This window comes from Equus asinus, chromosome 4 (genome assembly GCF_041296235.1).
Source record: "Equus asinus isolate D_3611 breed Donkey chromosome 4, EquAss-T2T_v2, whole genome shotgun sequence".
Taxonomy (NCBI): Eukaryota; Metazoa; Chordata; class Mammalia; order Perissodactyla; family Equidae; genus Equus; species Equus asinus.
Window position 1 is genome coordinate 64,896,666 of NC_091793.1, and position 25,043 is coordinate 64,921,708.

Consider the following 25,043-nt stretch of genomic DNA (forward strand, 5'->3'; position numbering starts at 1 on the left):
AGGCACTCCGGTTCTAGCTGCATCGGAGGTGTGTACCCAGCAAGCATTCTGACTCGGTGAGCATCTCTCTATTAACTGTTCTTTCTGCAGCATTTGTTGTTGTATTCTACATATCACTTCTGCTCTGCAATTGCTATTCTGATAACCATATAATAACTATTCTGATTTTTAAGGATGTTAAGAAGAAAAAAGAATTTCTGTTCTCCAACAGAATAATGAAGAAATGAACATGTCACCATTTACAATATAATATGACATAGTTTATGAGGAGAAAATGTACAAAGTCTGGTTTATATTTGACAAAAAATGACAGCAGGCCTACTAAAGGCACTAGTCTGACAGCACTTGAGCTGGGCCTAAAAAGCTGAGTAGAAATGTCCTAGGCTGACAGGCAATCCTGCAGCCTTCCTGGCAGAGATGACAGCACATTTTAAAAGTGATGTATGATGGCATGGCATGTGTGGGCTGCTAAGAGTAGTTTAATGTTGCTCCAGCAGAAATGATGTAGGGACATGCACCCCACCTGCACCCTAGTTCCAGGTATGACTTCCCATGTGTGTGATTCTCACATTCTTTCCCCTCTATCAGCTGAATAGAGGCTCCCAAGGACCTAGAAGGAGGTGGAGCTATAAGATAGAAGTGGACTAGTCCGCATGTGACTGCATAGATCAGCCACACTACAGTGTGATGTGAGCCAAACGGAAACTTTAATTTTGCTAAGCCAGCAAGGTCTGGGGATTGTTTATCACCTTAGCCTGCTTACCTTTTCATCGCTCCTTGAACTTTAGCTCAGTTACTGGGAGATTTCTGAGTGCCAAGGTTGGTGATAAGCATTCCTCTTAATGGATAATTCAAATGAACTCATATAATGTGAGAGCTTCGCCCAAAGCCATCCCAGCTGGTAAGGGGTGGGTCTGGGGATCTGACATTGGTTCCCTAACTCTAAACTCCTTGCTCTCTCCTCTAAATGCTGGAAACAAACAAAAGCTCATAAAATAGTTATATTGTGGTCATAAGTTTCTAAAACTGGTCTCAAATAGACAGAGTAATAAAGGCAATCCTTGTGAAAGTTCCTTGAAGGCATCCTTGCAAATAAGTACACAATATTTATCTGCCTATATTTCACCATCATTGTTAACGAGTCCAGAATCCTCTGTGCAGAGGCCACACTGGTAAAATAAATTAATATTTTGCATTTGCACACCATAAATCATGTGTCTTCCTGTATGAATTGGTGAACACCTATTTTTTAAGCTATGAGAAAGACACTTCACAATAAAAAATGTGTCTTTTAGTATGTGAAATCCACATTATATTTAACACAAAGAGAGTAACAAAATGCCCCATGCTCCTATTACGAGAGGATGTTTAATTTTGTTACTCAGGACATCTCATATTGGTGCAACATGGAGTACCCATTTCCATCTAGATTACACTCAAGACATGTTTTAATTCTTCCTATCAGATTATGCTTACAAATTCCTTCTCATCATCACAGTGTTCGCAGAATACTAATCATCATGAAACAACGTGACCACCAAAAAGGAAATTGAGACACAAATCTCTGAGCTAGAGGTGAATTTACTGTAAAGCTAAAGAAGCCGAAGCTTCTCGACCCGATTGCAAAGCCCTAAATGATGTCCCAGCAATGTGTTTACATCATTATGAATTTTTGTAAACACTGTGTGTCAGCTGGGCTTCAATCAGAGAAGTAGACCACTGGGAGATACACATGGATCTGTAAGGGGGGGAGTCTGTTGCAGGGATATGTGAGTGCTTGAGAAGCAGTCTCTGTGAGGTTGCTGTCTTTGCACTGGATGCTGCAGCTTAAAGGCCACAGTTGAGAAAGGAAGATGGACATAAGGTTGGGGAGCAAAGACAAACTAGAACATTTAAACATGCTCTGGGGTCTCTGGACTGAAACCCAGGAGATTTCTTGCTGTCTATGACTTTAGCAGTGTTGTAAGAACTAGAGCAAATGCATACACCTGGCCAGGGAGTCAGACAGGCTGACACAGGATCCAGAAGAAAGAGGATCAGGTGCAGGCCCAGCACCGTCCACACCAGCAAGTGAGGACCCAAGTCCTCAACAGTTAGGATGAACTACAGAATGGCTGCTGCTTTCTTTCTACCTCTCTCAAACCTCCTACAAGTATCTCTCGTGTGGTGTCTCCTAAGAAGAAATACATAGGAAAGAAAATTCTGGGGAATGTGGTTCAGCCAAACTTAGCTGACACATTATAAAGCTATCGAATTTTACAAAAGTAAGATATTTTAATTACAATCGGTTAAAATAAAATGTTTAACTGCAACTGGTTAATACCACTATCTCTTTCTCCTGCTCTTCCCATTGTCACACTTCTCATACCAGGTAGCATAGGAGAAGACACAGAAACTTTTAAGATCTAGTTAAGGGGGAGGTATGCTGCGGATATGTATTTAGTTTAGATTGGTGGGGGATAATCACATGATTTGCAACCGCTCACATGTATAGTTACTGCTAGCCATTGTGCTTTAGGAGCAGCTTCCATGAATACCCCTGCTGCCCGTACGCACATTCATGCAGCGTCATGACCAGAGGGGCAGGACCAGAGGTCAGACCTCAATAGAAACATCACCAGCAGCATCCAGCACCAGAAATGTGTGTGTCATGGAGGAGAAGTCAGGTTTGAAGTGTACACAGCCAGAAGCTAGTCTGTGGGAAATTCTTCTAAATCTTACATTTAATTTGTGAAACTTGACAGGGATTTTCCGAGTTTTAACCTCATTCATAAAAGTTTACACAGCATAGGAAGAGAGGGGTACGGATAGAAGTTCTTGTTTCATGTGAATGTATAGAGTTTCAGGTTTATAAGATGAAAAGAGCTCTGGAGATGGATGGTAGTGATGGCAGCACGTTATGGATATATTTAATACCACTCAACTGTACTTAAAAATGACTAAGATAGTAAATTTTAAATTATGTGTATTTTAGCACAATAAAAAAATGAGAGGAAAGAAACAAGTTTGAATGTTTGCCTATAAACATCTGTAGCTATCACTAAAAATAGATATATTTAGGATTAGGCATGCCTTAAAAATGTTAATCTTTAACATCCATATATTAAGTTTTGTTTATTAGATAACCAGTAAGAAAATAGGATATTTTAAAATTTTCAATTCTATCGTCACATTGTTTTACATTAAAGTAAATAAGCAATGGATATCTTGACAGTTTATGTGTATATCAACAGTAAAATGTGAAGCTGAAAAGAATCGTTCTCTAAACGATCCATGTAATTAAAAATATATATATCGTGATTAATCATACTAGAGGAAAAGCTGAGTTATTTTATTCTCTGTAAAAAACAATATATATATATATATATATGTATATAAAAGCATCATGTAAGACGGCAATCAAAGAGAAACCCAAGAGACATAAGGAAATAAAAGTACTATAAAACTGTGTCAGGAAGTTAATAAAAATATTATGACTTTTTTAAATTTGGAAATGTCTATGACACTTGTCCCTTTTTTTTAATTTGTAATTTGTAGTGATTTATTTTCTCATTCTAAAAATAATTTAGAAAAACAATTTTAAATGCGATCCCCAGAATTATATATTTCTGGGCCTTTTGAAACTTCGGTCTGCCCTAGACTGAGCACAGCATCAGCACTGGATCATTGCCAAGGTCATCAAGCAGAACTGCGGCCTGCCTTCTGCAGGGACGTGTCTGAGCTCCTTTCTCAAGTAAGCAGGAGCCCTGGACTCTCGACGTAGGCTTTGCTTGGTGCCCAAGGATCTTCATCCTGCCTTTGACTTCACTCTTAAGTAGAGCAATGTGTGCAGCGGTGTCTTAGCAAAATGAAAACCAGAGCGATCACTAGAGCCAGGCAAAGAGGGAGAAGCTACCCAATTATCGCTGCATGGTAATTTCCTCTTCTGTAGAACATAATTATCATCTTTACCTCGTGGACTTGCTTTGAAGTTTAAATAGGATAATGAGAAGGTACATGTAAACTGGCTGATGCATTCTAGGTGCATGAACTTTATCTAGAGGAGAGGAAACCAGGAGGAAGAAACAGAAACCGAAATGAACAGAAGCTATGAAGTGGAACATTGGAAATACCTGGGGAGGATTCTGAAAGATTCCCAAACACAGTCTGAGATAGTTTTTAGAAGGAGGCCTGGACTTGACTGGAGAGGAGAGGACAGAGGCATTTGGGGCCATGTACAAGCAGGGACTATAGGCATGGCCTTCCCCGAGACAAGCACGAGAGCCTTGCTACAGACAGCATCCTTTTTGAGCACTTGAAAAAACCCAAGCAAGAACTCTGTACAAAGGTTTCTAGAGAAAGGAAATGCCATCCCTGGCCAGCCTGTGAGAGAGAGACAGGGTGTACACAGAGCGATAGCCTTGAGACCCAACAGAAGAAGGACCCAGGAGAAAGAGTCACTCTCTTAGTTAAGTGGTGTATACAGCTTCCCAGCAACGGAGTCGTGGAACCTAATCTCATCATTCCCTGAATCTATTTCATTTTTTATAAACATACATATTAAACTGAATTTAATTCCTGTTCCAGACTGGATTAAGTCTTTAGTTATCCTTTTGTCCTTGTCCGACATCTTGAGTTAAAGCCCTTCATGGGAAACTGTTATAAATGGATGGCTTGATTGGGGAGCGTCAAATGCTGGTTCCTGGAATGGGTGAAGCCAGGTCAGCAGCAATAGCCACCATTAGAACGTTGTCCTCATGAGGCTGCTCCCTGTCGACATGTCCTATCTGTTCCATCACCAGACGCCTGCAAACCCACAGACAAGAGACAGCCACTGAGGCCTTCTGACCCTATGAAAATAAGCTTGTTCGGGGTGGCATGTGACCCCTTGACAATGAAAACCATGCCAGATTTATACAGCAACTTCAATTTGTAGTCTTCCCGGATCCCTTGCATGTCAATCTTTCAAGATTCATTTTAAGGGAGACTTAAAGCAGAGAAAGATTTCAACATCTGTTTTAATAAGAAATTTAACAACCTACTCTAAACCCCTGCCTGTCTGTCTGTAAAAGAGCCCCAGCCTAAGAATATGCCTCTTTCTTGGACTCAGGAATAGGTTCCCTGTAGTACTGTTTATACTACAACATGACTTTCGCCTTTGGGGAAAATGGGCTCTGCTGCAACGGAGAGAGTCTTTCTCTTTCTGGAGATCCATTATGTGTATATAGAACAGAACCTTCCTTTCCTCGGCTGGCTGGGACCTCCACATGCTCCACCTCGTGTTTCTTCCTATTAAGCTTGCATCTCAGGGCATCCGTTCACCTCCCTGTGCCTGGTAGGTCTTCAGGTTTGAGAGAGTATCTCGACTGATCATTACCTGTGAACTTCCCCTTTTTGTTCAGTTTCAGCTTCCTGAAAACTTAAGTCTGAAGTTAGCCAATTTTTCTTCAAACTCTCAAACAATTTTTCTCAGTCATTGCTGCCTGAACTCTGCCTAACCTTTACCAATATTCCACAAAGTCCTTAATGAGATTGTTTTATGTTGTCATGCTAGAAAATTGAAAATGAAAGAGCTTTCATTTCTTAGAGGAATCACATAAGGGAGCCTGTGTGCTCATTTTTATTCTTTATCTTCTAATTAGAAGATTGGAGTTTTTAAGCAGGAAGGTTGAGGAGACTAGAGAAGACTATCACAAAGGCATTATTTCAACCTTCATTTTTTTCTTCTTTTCATTTTTATTCTCACCTTAACATGATTTTAATTTATAATTAAGAAACCTGACATGAACTCTACTAATAAAGAAGCAAAAAGATCCATGTTGTTCAGAGAAGAATTTGAAGAACTGGAAAGTAAAAGAGAATACCCTCACCCCAAATTGCTAGTGATGTGCAGCCTTGTTGCCCACTGCCTCTCTGTGCAGGCCATCCAGTCAACCTGATCTCCTTGTCAGCCCCCGGGCGGCTATTTGTGCCCTGCTATCATCTCCATCAACATTCTGTGATCCTTTAGTGAGAGCCTTTGAGGAGCCAGACACATCTTCTGCCATCAATTACTCCCCTTCCCTAATTCCTTCTCACTTGTGCAAATACCTGCCTCCTGGAAGGACTTGCTCCTCCTCACCCCTCATATAAAGATGCCCCAACCTTAGGGCGTCCATATTGTTCTCAATTCTAGAATTTTATCTATTACACTTATTTAATGGATAATCAAGAGCTGCCTTGTAAACCCCATGTGCCTGCCACTCCATACACATAGATTTTTGTCCTCTAAACTTCTTAAAGGCAGAAATTATATTTATGTACATATAGCATATATAATATAGAGAGAGATAGATATAGATAGATGAGATAGATAGATACAGATTGTATCCTTTCTAGCATTATAAACAAATGAATCTATTAGGCATATTTAAGACTGTGAGGAGGAGGAAGAAACATTCATAGAGCTCTCCTATCATTTACCAAATACCACCAGATCTTTATAAAAATGTTATTTCTATTTTCTAAATAAATAATTATCAGGCTGAAAAAAATCAAAACGTTTGACAACACTCTTTGTTAGTGAGTGTGTGAGGAAACTGGCATCCTCATGCATTTCTAGTGGGAGTGAAAGTTGGCTCAATGCCTGCAGACGTCAATAGGCAACATGCAGCAAGGGCACGTATATCCTTTGACCCAGCGATGTCTCTTCTGGGAAATGAACCTACAGCTATACTTGTAAGTGTGTGAAATGGCATATGTTCACCCTTATTCATTGTAGTTTTATTTGTATGGAATTATTAAAAAATCCCAAAAAAGCCTATCAATTTGGGCCTTATGAAATGAATTATGGCACAACTCTACAACTGAATTCCAAGCAACTGAAAGAAGAATGATGGAACTCTTTATGTGCTGATATGAAAAGATGAGCTCTAAGATAGATCGTTATTTTAGAAAAGTAAAATGCCAAACAGTGTATATAACATGCATTTGTATTTGCTAGTATTCCTATAAGGAAACTCAGGTAAAATACACACGTTACCTATCACAGCCTAGGTGTGAGTCTAGACAGATAGAAGATAGAAATGGAAATCAGGGTTTCACTGCATATCTTTTTATATGGATTGATTTACCATGAATTCTCATGAATATATTACCTATTCAAAACTTAAATTACAAATTTAAGCGTTGTTTGTACATATTTAAAATCACTTTCTTAAAATCTATGGAGGAACTTCCAGTTCAGAAGAGAGTCTTAGACTCTGAAGTGTGGAAAGAGGAAGATGACATGGTTTGGGGCCTCAGCACTGAAGAGATAACACAGCAGCAGCGCTTCTACACCCCACTCCTGGCCCAGGAAGGCGACTGAGTCCAGCATTTTCTCACCCTAATCTAACACAGAAGTCAGCCCAGGTAGGATGGTCCCCTCGACGTGAACCCCACAGAATCAAGAGGGAATACCTCTGACAACACCAGGTAAGCCTGGTGGTAACAGCAAGGGGGATCTTCGGGAGCCCCACTACCAGTAAGTGGCCAGGGGAAGGGATCTCCTTCACCACTGGGGCTGACACTCATCTCCCGCACCAAGAGAAACTGGGGAAACCAGATAGTACCTACAGGACAGATCCTGCCACAAAAGCAAGCAGCCTGATTGGAAACCTAAGAATCAGCTGCTCTATCCAAAAACACAAACTGTGGTGTGTATCATGGAATACTACTGAGCAAAGAAAAAGGCACCAACCTGGATGAATCTTCAGGGAATTATGCTGAGTGAAAAAAAGATTAATTCTACCCAAAGATCCCCTCCCCTCTCACAGGTCCTCACCTGCCACTAGCCTTTTAAAATCTCATTTTTGAATGAAGATTGAAGTATTGATGCCTATCTTAGGCTGGGCTTTTTAAATTCTTGCATTGGGTTTATGTTTTGTGATATAAAGTAATCATAAGAATGTCTATCGCCTAAGAGTGCAAAGAAAATTCCTGAGTCTTGCCCAAGACTATATCCAAAGGCAAGAGAAAATATCTTCATTATATAAACTTTACAGGAAGCGTAGGAGACAAATATAGAATTGTGTTTTGATTGCATAAAATATCACATCTTCGGCATTGAAATCACACCAGGGCCAATGGAGCTAACATTGTGACTAGTGTTATCATTAAGGTGATACACAAACCTAAATGATATCAGTTGTACACAGGTGAGTAGTGCCATGGTAAGCAGAAGTGTGACATATAAAGCAGAAGCATAGCAGAAGTGTGGTTAGAGGAGATGAATATAGGTGCCAAGCAGACAAATGAGTAGACTCTATGGTCAGCTTTATGTTTGGCTAGACTATAGTGCCCAGTTACTCAATCAAACACTAATCTAGGTATTGCTATGAAGGTATTTTGTAGATGTGATTAAAGTCCATAATTAGTTGACTTTAAGTAACAGAGATTATCTTAAACAATCTGGGTGGGCCTGCTTCATTCAGTTGAAAGGCCTTAAGAGCAGAGCTGAGGCCTCGCAGAAGAAGAAATTGCACCTGTGGACCACAGCTTCAGCTCATGCCTTAAATTTCCAGCCTGCCCTTCCTGATTACCTACCCTATGGACTTCAGACTTGACTGGCCAGCTTCCACAATTGCATAAGCCAATTTTTGCAATAAATCTCTTTATATTTCCTCCTGGTTGTTTCTCTGCTTGAGCCTTGCTTGACTGATACTAATTATGTTTATTATCATTATTCCTCTCCATTAATACAAACTCCAATCTATACAAGTCAGTCTCCTTACTTACTCCAACTCCAGCCAAGCTAATGCCACCCTGGTTTCTTGACCATCGCCTACTTTCTCTGGCTGTGTAAATCACACTTATGTACCAGGTTTAGCTGAAGTCCAGAATTACTGAGTATCCCTTCCCTTCATGTCTCATCTCATCCTCCATGCTTGACACCTATATTTTTATCTTTACCTATATTCAATTTACTCTTTGACCATGTACAATCTTGTATTATTTTCTGAGTATATAATATAGGTCCCCCAGCCATTCCTGATAATTTTAAAGTCCTTGAGAACAAGAATAAGATCTTCAGTTGCTCAGATATCACCCACAGCGTTCACTGTTGGACCCAGAGTAGATATTTATTTATGGCTGATATAAACGTATACTGTGTGGAAGAGTGATCCGAAAAGAAAATAGATTTATGAAGAATTGATGCTAAATAAAAATAAACACCACAATTAAATCTTAACATAACAGCAGCCAAAATAAAGTGTGGAACCATCTATGTTCACTGACTTGGGAATCAATGGTAATTATTATAATATGATAAGTATGCTATATATTAATTAAAATAAGTAAAAGCAATTTCTGGCCCTTATTATCATTACCCAATTACTTTCTGAATCCAGTGGTTCCAAGAACTATGGAGCCCACCAACATCATAGTTCATTGCAGGCAACTGAGATGTGATAGTGGTGGGAGAAAATGATGGCAAGTCCTATTCTTTGGGGGACTTCTCAAAACTGTGCAAGGATAGCTTAAATGGCAGGCTGTTCATGGTAGGCTCATAACAAACACTAAGCAGAGAAAACTAGAAGAAGGTAGATTTCAGTTTCTGAGAGAAACAAACCTTTTAGACACCAGAGAAACACCATAATAACAGGAGGTATTGATCAACCTGCTTCTAGACCATCAACTTGATGCAAATAACATACCTGTACTAAAAGGTCCCTTCCAAATGCAGGAATCAACACTTGTTGCTAATCTAAAAGTTATCCACAGAAGACCAGGAAAGGTGAAAGTGTAGAGGGCTGATAAGCAGAGTAAGTAAATCGAGTGCCTTCTGTATAGGCACTACACCTGGTGCTCTAAGTGTGGTCTCTTACTGAATCCTCAAAAAATCTTAAGACATAGACATCATTATTCTTATATTGAGAGATGAGAAAGTCAAGTTCAGAGAAGTTGAATAATTTTTCCCAGCTTACTCAATTGGTAATTGTTAGAGCCTGGAATTGAACCCAAGGCTGCCTAATTTTCAAAAACAATTGTCTTTTCATGTTTCATCTTCATAAAAAAATAAAATTTAAAAACACATTTACTTTCTACTCCTTATGACAATCCCCTAGTGATGTCTTTGGGATGAAGACTCCTCTTAAGCAGAAGCTAGAAAGCACAAGTCCTTACTCTGACAGCCTATGAGCTCCAGGCATTCCCCTCTTCAAGTTATATAACAGCTGCTTCATTGAATGCCCATTTAGACGATGTGCACCAATGAAATAAAATGTTAGCAGATGGATTCACTTGCTTCCTCTTCCAGTCACACATCAGTGTGATCAGGGAGACAGGAGCAAGGGAGTGATTGCCAAGGTCTTCATCATCACGTTAGCTGCCAGCAGGAAATCTGTGCTGCCGAAAACTGAGTTTGACAACTCCTGCGTTGACAGACTAATAAACTCAGTTACATGTCCTGCTATGATGATGGACAGCTTTATTTCCTTTCTCTGTTTTCTACATATATTTACTTAACCAAAAGTCCTATTTATGCTAGTATCTTTAAACTGTGCACTACAACTATGCCAACTGAAAGATGATTTACAAGCCAGTTTGAGAGTTAATGGGGGACTTGATGTGGGGATATGCTTTGAATTCAAAGCAGCAGCCTTAGTTCTTTCATCAAATTAAAAACAGGAAGTTTCTCTTCATGGTGGCCAAAGAGAAAACCTCACAGGTGCTGTGGGGTATCACATGATTCCTTATGTTTTACCTTCTCTCAGTACAGAATACGTACAAATACGCTCCCAGGAAGTGCCAACAAGCTGGAAGCTGGATCTCCCTTCTCTCCACGCTGATTTTGCACTTTCAGTAATTGGATCTGGGGCTCGCTACTGGGAATGCCTGCACAAAAAGCCAAAGTGCGTGACCGCGAGGAGCTCAAACTAATGCCACAGAAAAATCAAAAGATCACTTATTGCAACTACTTTGCACACAAAGGTAATACTTGAACAGAATGTTGAGGTAGAACAGAAAATTGCCAGGAAGAATATTCAGTCCAAAATAATGGAGTGATAAAAAGAGTTTGGCATGTTTAAGGAATGGAAAGTCTATGAGAGCCAATGTAACATGACTGCATATGGGACCATGACTGAAAGTGTTTGTGATTTAGGAGGTCTCCAGACAGTGAAGAGCCACACTTACTGAGCTGAGAAACAGGGATTTTATCACTAAGAAAGTGGAGAGCCACTGAACGATTTGAAGCTGAGCAGTAATATACTGAGAGTTTCTTTCAGCAAACACATACCAAAAACTAAATTAAAAAAAAAAACCCCAAGAATTGCACTAACGACAACTCACCTTGCCAACAGCATGATACAGCTGATGAAGCTTTGCAGGATACTCACACTGACAACGTCAGAGACAACAAGAATATCCAGGTTTTAGTCCTGCTTGGGTCTTGTAACTGAATGTCCTTGGGCTATCCATTCTAACCTGTTCTGAATCTTTTCTTCTTCTTCTGAATACTTGTGTTGTCCCTCACCAAGGTTGCAGTGGGAATAAATGATGCAAATATATAAGAAGAAGAACTCTATAAGGAATCATACTTGTCAAAAAGATTTCACGCCCATTGGTTCTGAATTTATCCCTGTAGCAATAAGGGACAGATTCTATTATATTCTCTTGGTATATGACACAAGTGAGATTCAAATTGGTGAAATAACTTGCCATAGGTCACAGTGTTGCTGTGTTATAGAATTTTAATGAATGAAGAAGTATTTTCTGAATTTTTATCTCTGAATTACATAATGAAAATATTTTTGCAATATTAAAACTGAGAACACTGGGAATTAATTTATTTCATGACAATTTAGATAGTCAAGTCTTACTCTATTATTTAAAATAAAATTGACAAACTATATTGAGCAATCACACTGTCTCTTTTATTCTCTTATTGCTTATAGCCCTTATTACCCTTTAAGTTGATTTATTCCAAATGGAAACCACAGTGGTTCAACTCAACCAAATGTTTCAAGGGCAAGATGCAAGAGCTTTAAATATTTGTGGCCATTATACCCCTCATGTTTTAACTTGTTTTAGTTTTAAAGGTTATTTGAGGTAACAGTATGAAAGAGCACTCAGTGTTTTCTAAAACATAGTCAAGAGATTTGGTGTATGATCTATGCAAATATTATTCTGAGCTAGAACATTGGAAAATGGCTAAGATGAGAAAAACCAACTGTACAGTATAATTACAACACACTCATTCTGAGTCATACTACTGGAGAAAATCAAAATAATCTTTCTTAGTGACCGTGTGTAGTCTATGTATATTCCACACTATATTCTGGAGGAATATGGGTTACAAGAAATACTCTATTTACCTAAGGGCGTTTGTGGCAGAGACAGATCTGACTCAGGCCTCTTGAGCCCCAGTCTGGCTTCTTTCAGAGATATTGTACCTCAAGTTTTTCCACTGATGGCAACACCTATGCTAGAATCTAATATCTGTTTAGTAACCTACAATGTAAAAAGTTTTCCTATAGCCATATGATTTGGTAGCATAGGAAGGTAAATTATTAAATGTCTCTTACCAAACATACACCCAAACTTTCATAAACATTTTAAATATATAATAGATACCATTTAACATGGAAATGCCAAATTGCAAATTTTGTGCCAGATATTTTTCATTCCTTACCTCTAATCCACAAAATAACTGTTTAAATGAGTTATTATTATTTAGAGATCAAGCAAGCAAGGCTGAAAATTTTAAGTAATTCGTCCAATACCAAAGAGCTATAAATATACCATATATCTGTCTGGATCCAAAGCTGAGGCACAGACGGAAAATGTGTCTTTCTATATCGAGTTTAATATGTATGTATCCAGTCCAGATTACTTCCTTCTCACGGGACATACTAGAGCTTTGTATTTCTATGGCAATTAGTCTTCTGTTGATTGAAATACACTACAAATAAATGCTCATTGTTCAAAGTAAATTTCAATGATTCTCCACAGAAAGGCAACATCAACAATTAAATTATCTCCAGTTAATTATCTTCTTTCATATTTTGGGATCTTTTATTGCTTCTAAGGATTTGGAATAAAGCCCAAACTTGTGATCACATTTCTTGCACATTGTCAATCCAATGTAAGTGTTTGCAGTTAGCTTTACTGTAACCTCATTTAATGAGGGGAAGGGGATATGAAGGGAGAGATGGAGGGAAAGAGGAAAGAAAGAATAAATAGAACAAATTAACATGTAGGAAATAACTGTGGGAAACTTAAATCATTGAGATATGTTCAAAAGGAAGAAAATCGACCTGAGGTCAATATACACCCTTCATTCCTACCCCTCTCTGATGAGAAGTCTTTGTATCAGTTTTGTTTTTAAGTCCTGCTATATTTCATAAAATATTTAAGAGAACTATTCCTTCCACTTAGAGATGCTGTAATGTGAAGAGGAAGTGCTTTCAAGCCATCTAGAACTCAGTTCAAATCTCACTTCCACCAGCTTTGTGTCTTTAAGCATTTTGGCCATAAAAGGATATTTATATTCATTGATCCTCTACTGTACGTCAGTAAGCACAAGATATACAAAGAAGAATGCACAGAAAATTGACAGTTTGAGAAGGATAACAAGAACCAGATATTCAATTTTAGTATTGTGGAATAAGTTCTGTGTGAGTAGATGCTGAAGGAGCAAAACTAAGCAGTATCTAGAAAGGTCCCAGTAGGCTTCTTGTAGGAGTTGACAGAGATTACTCAGGCAAAGAAAGTGATAAGAAGTCTTTCTGTCAAGAGATTTGCATATGTGAAGACCACCATTGTTTGAAGAATTGCCACAGTCTAACAAAGTCAGAGCTAAGAATGTTGGGGGGTGGGCGCTCAGAAAGTGAGATGACAAGTATAAACTACTGAGTACAATGCAGGGCAGTTACACGGAGCTTAACAAGTGTTTGCTATCTTCCCCTTAGGTTAGTGCCCTGATAGAAACCCAGAAATTCTCCATGCTCCTCCTCATTTGTCCTTCATTTGATTCTCACCCTTGAATAACACTCTCTAACACTTCTCTGCCTACTCGCGTCTGGCTCTTGTGGACAGCCCCAACCAATCTCTAAGAACTCTTTCACAGCAACTTCAGCCTGCCCTGATCGCTCTCTTCATAGAGTAGCAACCACCTTGCAGCAGGTCTTACGCACATGGTTATGCACTGCCTTGCATTATTTGTTTATTAATGGATGCAAACATATTGGTCTCTTCTCCTAAAGGAGAATAAAATCATCTCAGTGGTAGGTAATGGTTTTGAATCACCTGGATCCTGACAACACTTAAGGTAGTGATCAGTGAAAAGATTCTCTTGGAACAGCAAATTCCAATACATTCCAGTACTGCCTCAGTCATAGACTGTCTATAGAAAAGTGCTTTTTTTTCTTTTCCTTATTGTGCCTTTCTCCAAGTTCTTTTTTAAACATATATCCAGTCATTCAACAATTACCAACCACTGTGATGAAGAATTAATCTGGAGGATATCGCTTGGACATTTCTGTTTATAATCTCTTCTTAAAACATTTCTCTTCTGCATTTTATGTCATCACTTTTTCTTAGTTCTTGCTTTCCCTTTCGTCATCATTCCTTATTAGTTGTGTCTCAGTGTATCTCTTCTTGAGTTCTTTAAAATGTTTTATTTTGCAGGTTCCACCCTTCGCCTACACACCTAATTGACTTCATCTACTCAAAAGGCTTCAGCAACTTTACACCCAGTGATTTGGATCTTCTCCTCTGGACCTCACTCCAGGGATTTCTAGGTACTTCTGCACATTGAGCATCTGTCCAGGCAAACACTGTGTCCCAAATTAAACACGTGAGAGTGTCCACTAAATCTCCTCCTATGTCTACATGTTCTCTATCTGTTCACATAGAACAGGGACTTTGCATTTGCCAGGCACCAGGGTAAATACTTAATGAGGATTATTTTGTTTTGTTCCCGTGATATTTCCTTTAGGTAGCTGTTATTTTTAGCCCCATATCACAAATAAGGAAGTGAAAGCACATGGAGCTCAAATAACTTGCCCTAGGTTGTATATCTTGTAAGTTGTAGGACCAGGATTTGACACGATGCTATCAGGCCCAGACAGAACTGAGGACTTAGTCACTACATTCTTCATTCATGATGTCTTCTAAGCTAAAGCTGAAAGTCATCCTTCTCTCTCCTGTATTCGATTTGACTTCAAGCCTGTTTGATCTAATTTTAGATATGCCTTTCAAGTCATGTCCCTTCTTTTTAGCTTGTTCTGACTCTCATCATTTGCTGCCCACATGCTTGCAAACAGCATCCAGTAACTCTCCCTTGCACCTACGTCTTCCAATTTCAGTACGTGCTCTATGATACTAACACAGTTATATTTCCAAAAAGAAACTAATAAACCAAAAAGCAAACAAGAGCAAAATAAATATTAGCAAGTCAATTCCCAGCATTAAAATGAAACCAACAAAATGTGACCGGCTTCTAGATGCTTAATAGGGAAGTAAGCTCCTTCTCAACGTATAATTCCATCTTCTACTCTGGCTGTATTTCCTGACTCTCCATCTTCCTTCATTTCATCTTAGATTCTAGCTATGTTACACATCTCATGGTCCCCTCTTGCTGTTTGACCCTTCATGTCTTTCTGCCTTTGCACATGTTGCTCACTCTTCTCTTTCCCCTTATTCTTTCCCATCATTCAAGTATGTGTTCAAAGGTCAGTTATTCTGAAAACCTTCTCATGTTCCCCAGAAAGTTACAATACCCTCACCCAGTAACTCAACATTTCTGTGTGCACATACCTCATTTATCTATTTGTGTATACAGCAAATAGTAGATATCTGCTATGCGTCAGAGATTAAACAAGGGGCTGGAGACAGAGAAGATTCAGACATCATCTTGTCTTTATAGAATCCCCATCTAATGACACATTGAATTATCTTTTTCTGCTTAATTGTCTGTCTCACCAATTACATGATATGCCCTTTATGTCACAAGTTCCTTGGATATGAGTAGTACAAAAATAAATAAGACACAGTTCCTTCCCTAAACGAGTTTACAGTCTCAATAGGGGAGTTAACGTGAATAAAAATAGTGATGACACAAAAGACTGGTTAGTGTCATAAAACAAAGCAGGGTGTGGATTCAACAATTCATTACAATATTTTTTTCTTCTCCTTTAGGTCGCAGCCGAAAACATCTGCTGATGGCATTCAGGATTAATCACAGAGTTGAAGTTTCTTTAGTTCTTAATAGGAAACCCATAGAACAACAGTAGGATATGAGTTGACCTGAATTAAGAGATATGAGCAATGCTTTTAAATAAACCTCGTATTACCAGAATCCCCCACCCTCTCCAACCTTTCCTTCCAACCATGAAATGTCATGTAGTTAGAAGACCATTTACCTACTGTTAAAATAGCAAAAGTGTTATCCCTCTGTGATGACTATTGTTGAGCCTGACAGCCAGACAATTTGATATGCTTCCAATCAATACCTGGTTATTGACTGCCCAATGGGAGAAGCACTATAGCAGGCTTGGGAGAGGAAGAAATCTGACATCCTTTGCCACACTGAAAAGTGAGCTAAAAGGTGTTGTTAGGATGTCAGAGAGACTACACTGTGAAAAGGGATTAGCAAAGGCTGAGAAATGGTGAAGAGACCCTGAAAAGGGCTCATGTGAATGTCATCGGACATAGATAGTGAGAAGATCAGGGACAGTCCCACTCAATAGGAGACATATAACAGATGATAAGCACTTGTATCACTTATTGTCTGCTCAAGGTGAGAGTAATCATCAAATGCATAGTTATTGACACCAGATGTGCTTTCAAATGGTACTTGTTGAGGAATAAAATAAAATTCTGTGGAGACAATCTTGTTCCTATTGTATAAGTAATCTAAAAAATAACAACTTTATTTTATCTGGAACTCATCATGAGGGTCAATAATAATTTCCATTTCAATCTGCAAATGCTTTAGTAAAAATACATGTCAAATAGTTTTATAAATTATATAAATAATTCTGGCAGAGAAGGTGAAATAAGATCTCAGAAAATAGTGATCAAAGTTTAAACTGTAGCAAGACTTTAGGAAAGCAAGATGAAAATATGAATCAAGATCCTTAAAACTACTCACAATCTTTGACTCAATAATGTCCTTGCTAAGGCTAGTTCAAGAAAACAATAGAACATGTGGGGTTAAAAAATTATTTAAGCACAAAGATGCTCACTATAGTGTTGGTTATAATAATAAATATTTGGAAACAACACAGGGCCTTGTCCTCTCTTCAAAAGAAAAGAAGATTAGAATGGTTGAATGAAAATAAAAATCATTAGAATATTTATTATGTAGTCATTGAATAGTATTTATAGATATTGCAATAGCACATGAAAAGCTTTGTATAATGAGAAGCAAGCTCAGATTTCCCCTTGTGGAAACTGCTTTATAGGAATACCATTTGAGCTTCAGGAATGAACGAATAGAGCTATTTATTTTTCCTTTCTTGAGCCAAGCAAACATCTACATTGTCCCAAAACATACCATATATATTCCTACCATCATGTCTTGACTCTTGCCTGTATCTGTTTTCAATTGGCTTCCTTATTCCTTACATCTATTTTAATTTTAGTTGTCATTGAAATGCTAACTCATCCTGCTTCCTCCATAATGATTTCATGATTATTCTAGAACACAAAAACTTTCTCATCTCTCAGTCTTCTAGAACTATGTTTTCAATTACGATATCATAATATCTTAGCATGTCTCAAGCAACATCGAGAATGTCATGAATGTCCCATCACTAAGTTCATACACAGAGGTTTGCAAATGTCTTACTTGTTCAAGAAAGAAAATAAGATACAGGGATTAAGTATCTGGCGTCTGCTGCCAGATTCCTTCCAGCCAAGTCCCAGCTCCACCAAGGTTTACTAGCTGTGTAAACTTGAGGAAGTTATGTAATCTTTCTGGACCTCAATATGTTCATCTAAAAATTAGAGATAACAATAATTCCCATCTCACGTTATCATTATGTTGCAGACTAATCTATGTACTAAGCTCACATAATCAAACCCTCTTCCTTTTAATCTTAACTTGGATTCATGCTATACCATGACCAAGATATACCTTGAGTACTTAGAAGTTGGTTCAATTACATAACCTTCTAAACTTGCACATTGTATAAAACCAATTAACCAAGGTAACTGTATCTGGTGGGCTGAAGGCCCTGATCATTGGTTGGGTTGCTGTGGCTTAATCTGGACTGCAAACATTATTTTGCTTTCAGTTATTCCTCTGGAGAGCAAGATACAGCTTAGAGGAGAAGATTCCTAAGCAAACAGTTTACAAACACGATATCACAGTGTTCAATGGCAGACTATGGGAGAAGTGATAGTCTCATATTTCCTCCTCAGATTTGATAGGAATTGGCCACACATTCATCACCTCCTTCTTAAAGAGGTGGCTTTGAACAAAGTGTGCTTGAAAAGTAATCTAACTTGCATACCAAAGTTCTTTATGTGTCATCAGGTAAGGAGGAAAGAAAATTGAAATGACATGATGATATTTCTACTTCAACGGCAACCTGCTGTGTCTAAAGACTTTGGGAATTCCCATTTCTCATTTCTTAGAGAGTCCATTGTATTCTTTCCCTCACCCAGACCCCTCTCTTATCCATGAAGGCTGGGCAGAAAGAAGTTAATTCTATTTTTCCTAATTCAGCCTTATTGGTTTACATTTACTAGAAAGCACCAATAATGAAAAACAAAACTAACTCTGAAGAGCTTGAAAAGAAAAAAGACTAAAAGAATACTCAAGAAATTATCCGTTTTAATTATTATTATAAATGTGTTATGAATCTGAAGACCTTGCATTTAGTATACTGATTGCAGATGATTGCTTTAAGAAAATATACCCCAACACATCACGGACATTGTCATTTCCACAAGAGAAGGACTGCGAACTTGCTTATTGTGTTTTTACATGAGGGTATCCCTGTTTACTGTCTTCTGTGTTTTAGCAACTCTCATCTCTGATGCCCCACGTGGGAAACATGCTTGTTGAAGCCATGAAAGCATGGCTTGATTCATTCAGTTTATAAAGTGACTTAAAACAATCATCCTCACCCAACTGAGGGAGAGGAAGGGATTCATTAGCAGGAGGACAGATTCCTGAATTGCACAGGCATCTGAGGTGTGCTTGCCAAACCTCACAGTCATGCAAGCACCTCAGATTTGTCCTGGCTAGGTACCCAGAAGGGAAGAAGGTGCTTAACGATCTTGGAACTCACAGTGTAGGCACTGAGCAATTTCACGGAAAGGGGAAAGAGAAGGTCTTAAAAAAGGAATGCTATTTCTAAGGCTTGGTATGTTGAGTCCCCTGCTCATCAGTTTTGACAGTGTTTCTTTAAAAGCCAACACCTCACTTCCATCGATTTTCAACTTCACACTTTTGCAAAGCTGCAAATCTTCTATTTTTAGCCTGATGGATGGAGAAAATTAAAGGAAAAGAGCATCTGTAGAGATGAACTCCTCAAAATATCTTTAAATTACTTTAGGAGAAAGTGAACAGAATGAGCTCTCAAAGTGATAGGAATGTTGTCCTGTGATTGTGCTGGAATTGGGTTGGCTTTGACTTCATCTTCTTCAGGTTGCTCTTGTCTCACTAAGAAATGGATGGCCGTTCTGTTTACCTCTGAGTTTCTTACAAGAACATTGATGTTACAATCCTAACAAGTATATATATGTCCTACAAAGCTTCTGTGCAAACACACATTGTTCTTGGCTATTTAGGGATAATATTTCTGGAACCAGACTCAATACTTATGGATTGGTATTTATTGGGAGTCTTAAATAAAAACATGTAATTTTAGCCTGAAAAGGGCTCACAAGATTTCATTAGTTTTCCCTTATAGGATCTGTGAAGAAATTGAGCTCTGGAGTGCTAAAATTATGTACTTGTTTAAGTACAAGATCTAGGTAAAATTTAAATCTCATCTCTCTCAGTTCAGTGTTCTCTTTGCTGTGCCAAATTTCTGAATAGAAAATTTTAAATAAGATGTTTCATTTTAAAGCCAGACAGTGTTTTTCACTTTCCAAGGCAACTAACAGCGTTAACAACATCATCCCATGATGACCACGGGACTATTTCTTCTCTGACTTGATTAGGCTCCTCTATGGGCATCATTGATGAATGCTACTTCCAAGACATAGAAGAGGCCATAGAATGGCTGAGAGGTCTTCAGTGATGCAAGTGCCAGCATTGCTTGCCCTGGATCAGAGTCTGATTTCAGCTCAGCTGGCATCTGTCACTCCTTTTCTGAATCTCTGAGTGCCATCCCAGCAACAGCAGGAGCTCAAGAAAAACTGATGACATATGCTCCTTTGGGATAGTCTCACTGTAGTCTTCAGGGCGACTCCAGCCTTGGCTTGGCTCTTACATCTTTCTAGAAGTTTCTTCTCCCACCCCTCTGCCTTCTAAGTCAACTTCAAATTTCACATTTTCCATGAAATCTCCAATAACTATAACCAGCACCTTCAGATTACATCTTTCTCAATTATACTTACAGTTCATTTCACACTGTTTGACATGCAATTCTCTAAATAGCAAACCGTCTCTACTTTGTCATGTGTTTTTCTTTGGTTACCCCGACAAGACTATAAAATTATAGACATCTGGGCTCACATTATTCATTTTTTTTTAATTCTCACCCCTTATTCTTTGTGAGATCCAGCCTGCCTCCCTGCTTCCTCTCTTACACTTCTCCTCACTGTCTGCACTCTCCAGCCACATGAAACTACCTATAGACTCAGTTTCCTTTTTATTTTATTCCTGCTGCATTCCTAAGATGAGATCAGCTCAAGCTTTCTCTTTGAAGCCTCCCTAACATTGACAGGTAGTCACAGGCACTCATTACTAATATGCTTGTTTTGTTGTTTCAGATCCCATGGTAAGAATGTACTTCCTCCCCTCTTAAATTCACGTGTGCCCATGTGACTTTATTTGCTCAACGGAGTGTGGGTTTGGAGTAATGTTTGTCACTTCCAGGTAAAAGCTTTTAAAAGCTAGCACATGATTTCTTGTGCATCTTTCTCCCTGCCATGGCAACATTCCAAGTGATGGAGCCTTTGTCAGCATCCTAGAATGAGGACAAAGTGGAAGAGGGTCCCCTGGCAAGGTGTGAAGAGCATGTAACATAGACATGACACAACTGCTTATTACTTAGGCCACTGAGATGTAAGGTTGTTTATTAGAGGCATAGCTTATCCCATCTAGACAATGAAGCTGATTTGATAGCCCCCCTTTGTGCACCTACACAATCTTGTCTTGCTTCTTCTGCAACACTTATCCCATTTCCTGTTTTTCTTCCTGGTAGACCATAAACTCTATGAGGATATGGCTTGTACCCATGTAGCCTCCATGCCTACCACAGTGTTTGTCATATAGTATCCTCTCAAGAAACACATGCTGAATGAATGAATAAAAAGCGCCCACCACCTGTTTAATACATCCTGAAGTTAATATTGGTGTTCCTGGATTTTTGCCCATTCCTCTGTAGATAAACCATGAAACTACTCACAGTTATGGCAGGTGGCACCAGTGTAACCTGTGTCACTGCAGTTACAGTAGAAAGTAGTCCAGGACTGGGAGCAGCTTCCTCCATGTTCACAGTAGTTTGGCAAACACCTAATGGAAGATAAAGCAAAAGCAAACAAAATAAACCAAATCAGTTGAAATAAAGGGAAAATTAAAAATGTCTTATACCCAACTGCATGAATTGATAGTGGAAATTGGTCTACAACACTCCTATACCTAAGTCAAACTTGAATGACATCAAACAATGCTATGGTTTTACTACAAGGGGTGGGTCCACCTAGCACTGCTGGGCAATGAAAGGCTCAGAGCTGATTTCGGCAAGTAAGTGAAGCATTTCAATATTGGGGCAAAATCTCACTGACTTAAAGTTAATTTGAAGTAGTCAAAATCTGTAAGGTTTTTCATTTACCATAGAATAAAATGTATAAAAAAAGTTGTAATTTTACATTTTGGAAAGATTTTACATTTTTAAAAGAAAGGGGAAAGGGGCATATAATTGCGGTCACTGTCCTCACACTTCTCTTTTCGGTGATAGCCAGGAATCTATTTTAAACTACCTATGAGATTTCAAAGGATGATACCTGCTCATTTAACATGTGAAGAAATTCTAACATTTTTTAAGTGCCAATTCTATCCTTAAAATGAGGCCTTTAGTAGTTATAATAATATCAGTATGACTATTCCAAAAAATACTTTCACCAGACACATTAAAAACCCTCTAAAATATCACATAATTTGACCCAGCAATCACACTTAGATGGTTTTATTTTGAGGATATACTTCAAAATATGAAAACCATGTATGCTAATTATCAATATTCATAATGATGTCGTTCATAATGGTGAATCAATGTAAGCGTCTGACATTAGTAAACTTCTTAGGAAAGTTGTAGTACCTAAAATTAATAGGCTAACATAAAACTATTATCTATGATGTTAACAAAAAGGATTATAACAGACTGGGATTGGATTAGACGAAAATCTAAGATATGAAACATGGCAACAACAAAATAAAACGAGCACTTTATATTGCAAAAATGATAGGAAGGAAAAATGTTCAATGTCACTTGGGCTAGTAGGAGTGAAGGCAATATTCATTTTTTCTGGACAGAGATCATACACTTTAGGGTCACATACATCTGAATTGAAATCCCAGCTCAGCCATTTACTCCATGGTGTCTTTGGGTAATTCACTTCATCTCTTTCATCCGTAATTTAAAATCTCTACCTTGCAGGCACTGTTGCCACTAGGAGATAACCTGGCAAGTGCTCAATATTTGTAGTGGATAAAGTTAAGATTAAAAGCAAGGATAAATATTGGAATTCTTGAAAACAATCTTTACAGGAAAAAATAAATCCCATGAATTTAAAAGGGAAGAGTGTATAAGCAATGAAATTCAGACATGGTATAACACAATAAAAGTGCTCGTTGTGGAGCCACTGAGAATGTGAGGCAAGCAAAAGTAAGATGATTTACCCTAAATGTCCTATATAGGTAGGAAACCCTCCAGCAAGGATTGTTTCAGAGCCCAGAAACTAATATTCCTGCATATGCTCAGATGTATTATTAGAAATTTTCTGCTCAGCACAGCAAACATACAATTGTGCTGACAGGGCTGATGTTTGGGAAAACCTCATTGGTAACTCCATGGTATCCAACTACGGCTTAGGAAACCAAACAAACAAACAAAAAAGACCCAATAATCTTACTATGGAACAAGTGAAACCAATCAATAAATTAACAAAAAGAGCGGTCCCTTCCCTACTCTAAATTCTATCCTTCCTCTTGATTCCTATTCCCAGCTCCAGATCTTCACCAGAACGCAAAGAAACAGGTTTGTCACTCAGATGAACCACAGTTCCTGCCCCCGCCAACCTTGTGCAGTGGGGAAGCGGCATAAACTTGAAGCATCAGTGTTGTCATCTACAAAATCCAAGCAAGGACTTCTGCCTCTGGGTGTGTCCTGACAGAGAGCCTCCGAGCTGGCCCATGAACACCCACCTGCCCCCACATCCTTTTCTTTTGCATCCCAGCACCTCCCTGCTTCTGAATACTGCTGCTTCTGCAGTTTATTTTTCTCCATATTTTTCCCCTGTGAAACTATCTAGTCCTTACATGACCTCTCTAGACCCCCTTCCCACCACATCCCACTCCCCTCCCCCAGACACCAAACGCACACATATTCCATGATTGGCTAATAAGGTTATTATTGCTCCCCTCCCTACCCCAACAGAGAGTGAATTGCTCTAAGAAGGGAAATCTGAGCAAATCCAGGTAAGTAGCTGCTTAACCAATAGCTCTTTTGGTTTTGGCATCAAGAAAGTTCAGTTCAGACTCTTTTTTTTTTTTTTTTTTTAAAGATTTTATTTTTTTCCTTTTTCTCCCCAAAGCCCCCCAGTACATAGTTGTGTATTCTTCGGTGTGGGTTCTTCTAGTTGTGGTATGTGGGACGCTGCCTCAGCGTAGTCTGATGAGCAGTGCCATGTCCGCGCCCAGGACTCGGACCAACGAAACACTGGGCCGCCTGCAGCGGAGCGCGCGAACTTAACCACTCGGCCACGGGGCCAGCCCCCAGTTCAGACTCTTTTTGATAGCTGAAGCTATAAAATAGAAAACTCAGTTCTCAGTGGCCATGTTTTCAGTCATGAGAAGAAAATTTTTCTGCAGTAAAGTGAGAAAGAAAAAAGCAATGCTGAGGCGCAGCATGCAGCTGGAGAGACACAGCGAGGGTCCCGACCGTGTTTGTGTGGCTGGTTCCTGCTGTTCCCAAGATTTGGCTGCACCCCTGAACTTCCTGAGGGCTGGTGGTTTTAATCTATGTTAAATTCTGTGAGATAACCCAAGATCTTTCCCTGAAAACCCCCATTTTGCTCAGGCGAACTCGAGTTTGGATTCTGTTACTTTCAACTAACAGAATCTTAACTTTTTGTAAAACAGCATTCTATAAATAACAAAATTGAATGAAAAAACATGTTTCCTTATCATCTACACTGTAAAATATTTAAAAAACTCAAGATTTCTAAATTCAGTAGGGGGAGGGGTCTCGGGGAAAACTCTAAGCAATATCTGAGCACGTTGAACACATCTTTAATGAACCTCTCACAAACCTTGTATTACAGTGTTAACAAACTAAATTTACCGATGAAATTGTAGGCCAGAAATTCATTTGTTTATGGTCACTCAAGAAAACCAATAATGTATTTCTGAGAGGGAAAGAGTACATGGGTAAGAAAAAATCTAATATTTCTAGCACACGGAAAAGAAAAATGAATGAATGCTTATAGGGCTGCGTTCGAGCCTGGTTCATTTTGGTTCAATGCATACTGTTATTAGGAAAACTCATCTGTAAAGTAGACACTCAAAATAAAAGATGCATGACACCAATTTGCTTGTTTTAAAGCAGTTTTATGAGTATAATTTTCATATTCTTTAATCAGTTCATTTTAACTGGCGTTTTGTTTCTTTTTCTCTCTAATTGGCATAAACTGAG

At 38.7% G+C, this 25,043-nt stretch overlaps 1 protein-coding gene across 2 annotated transcripts in view; it reads right to left on the minus strand.

Annotated features, from left to right (window-relative positions):
* Positions 1 to 25,043, minus strand: part of CNTNAP5 (contactin associated protein family member 5) — a 767,582-nt gene that overhangs the window by 286,127 nt on the left and 456,412 nt on the right. For both annotated transcript variants that reach the window (XM_044769171.2, XM_070507397.1), the window contains exon 11: positions 21,537 to 21,643. In XM_044769171.2, the coding sequence (XP_044625106.1) occupies positions 21,537 to 21,643 (107 nt within the window). The remainder of the gene's footprint in view (positions 1 to 21,536; positions 21,644 to 25,043) is intronic.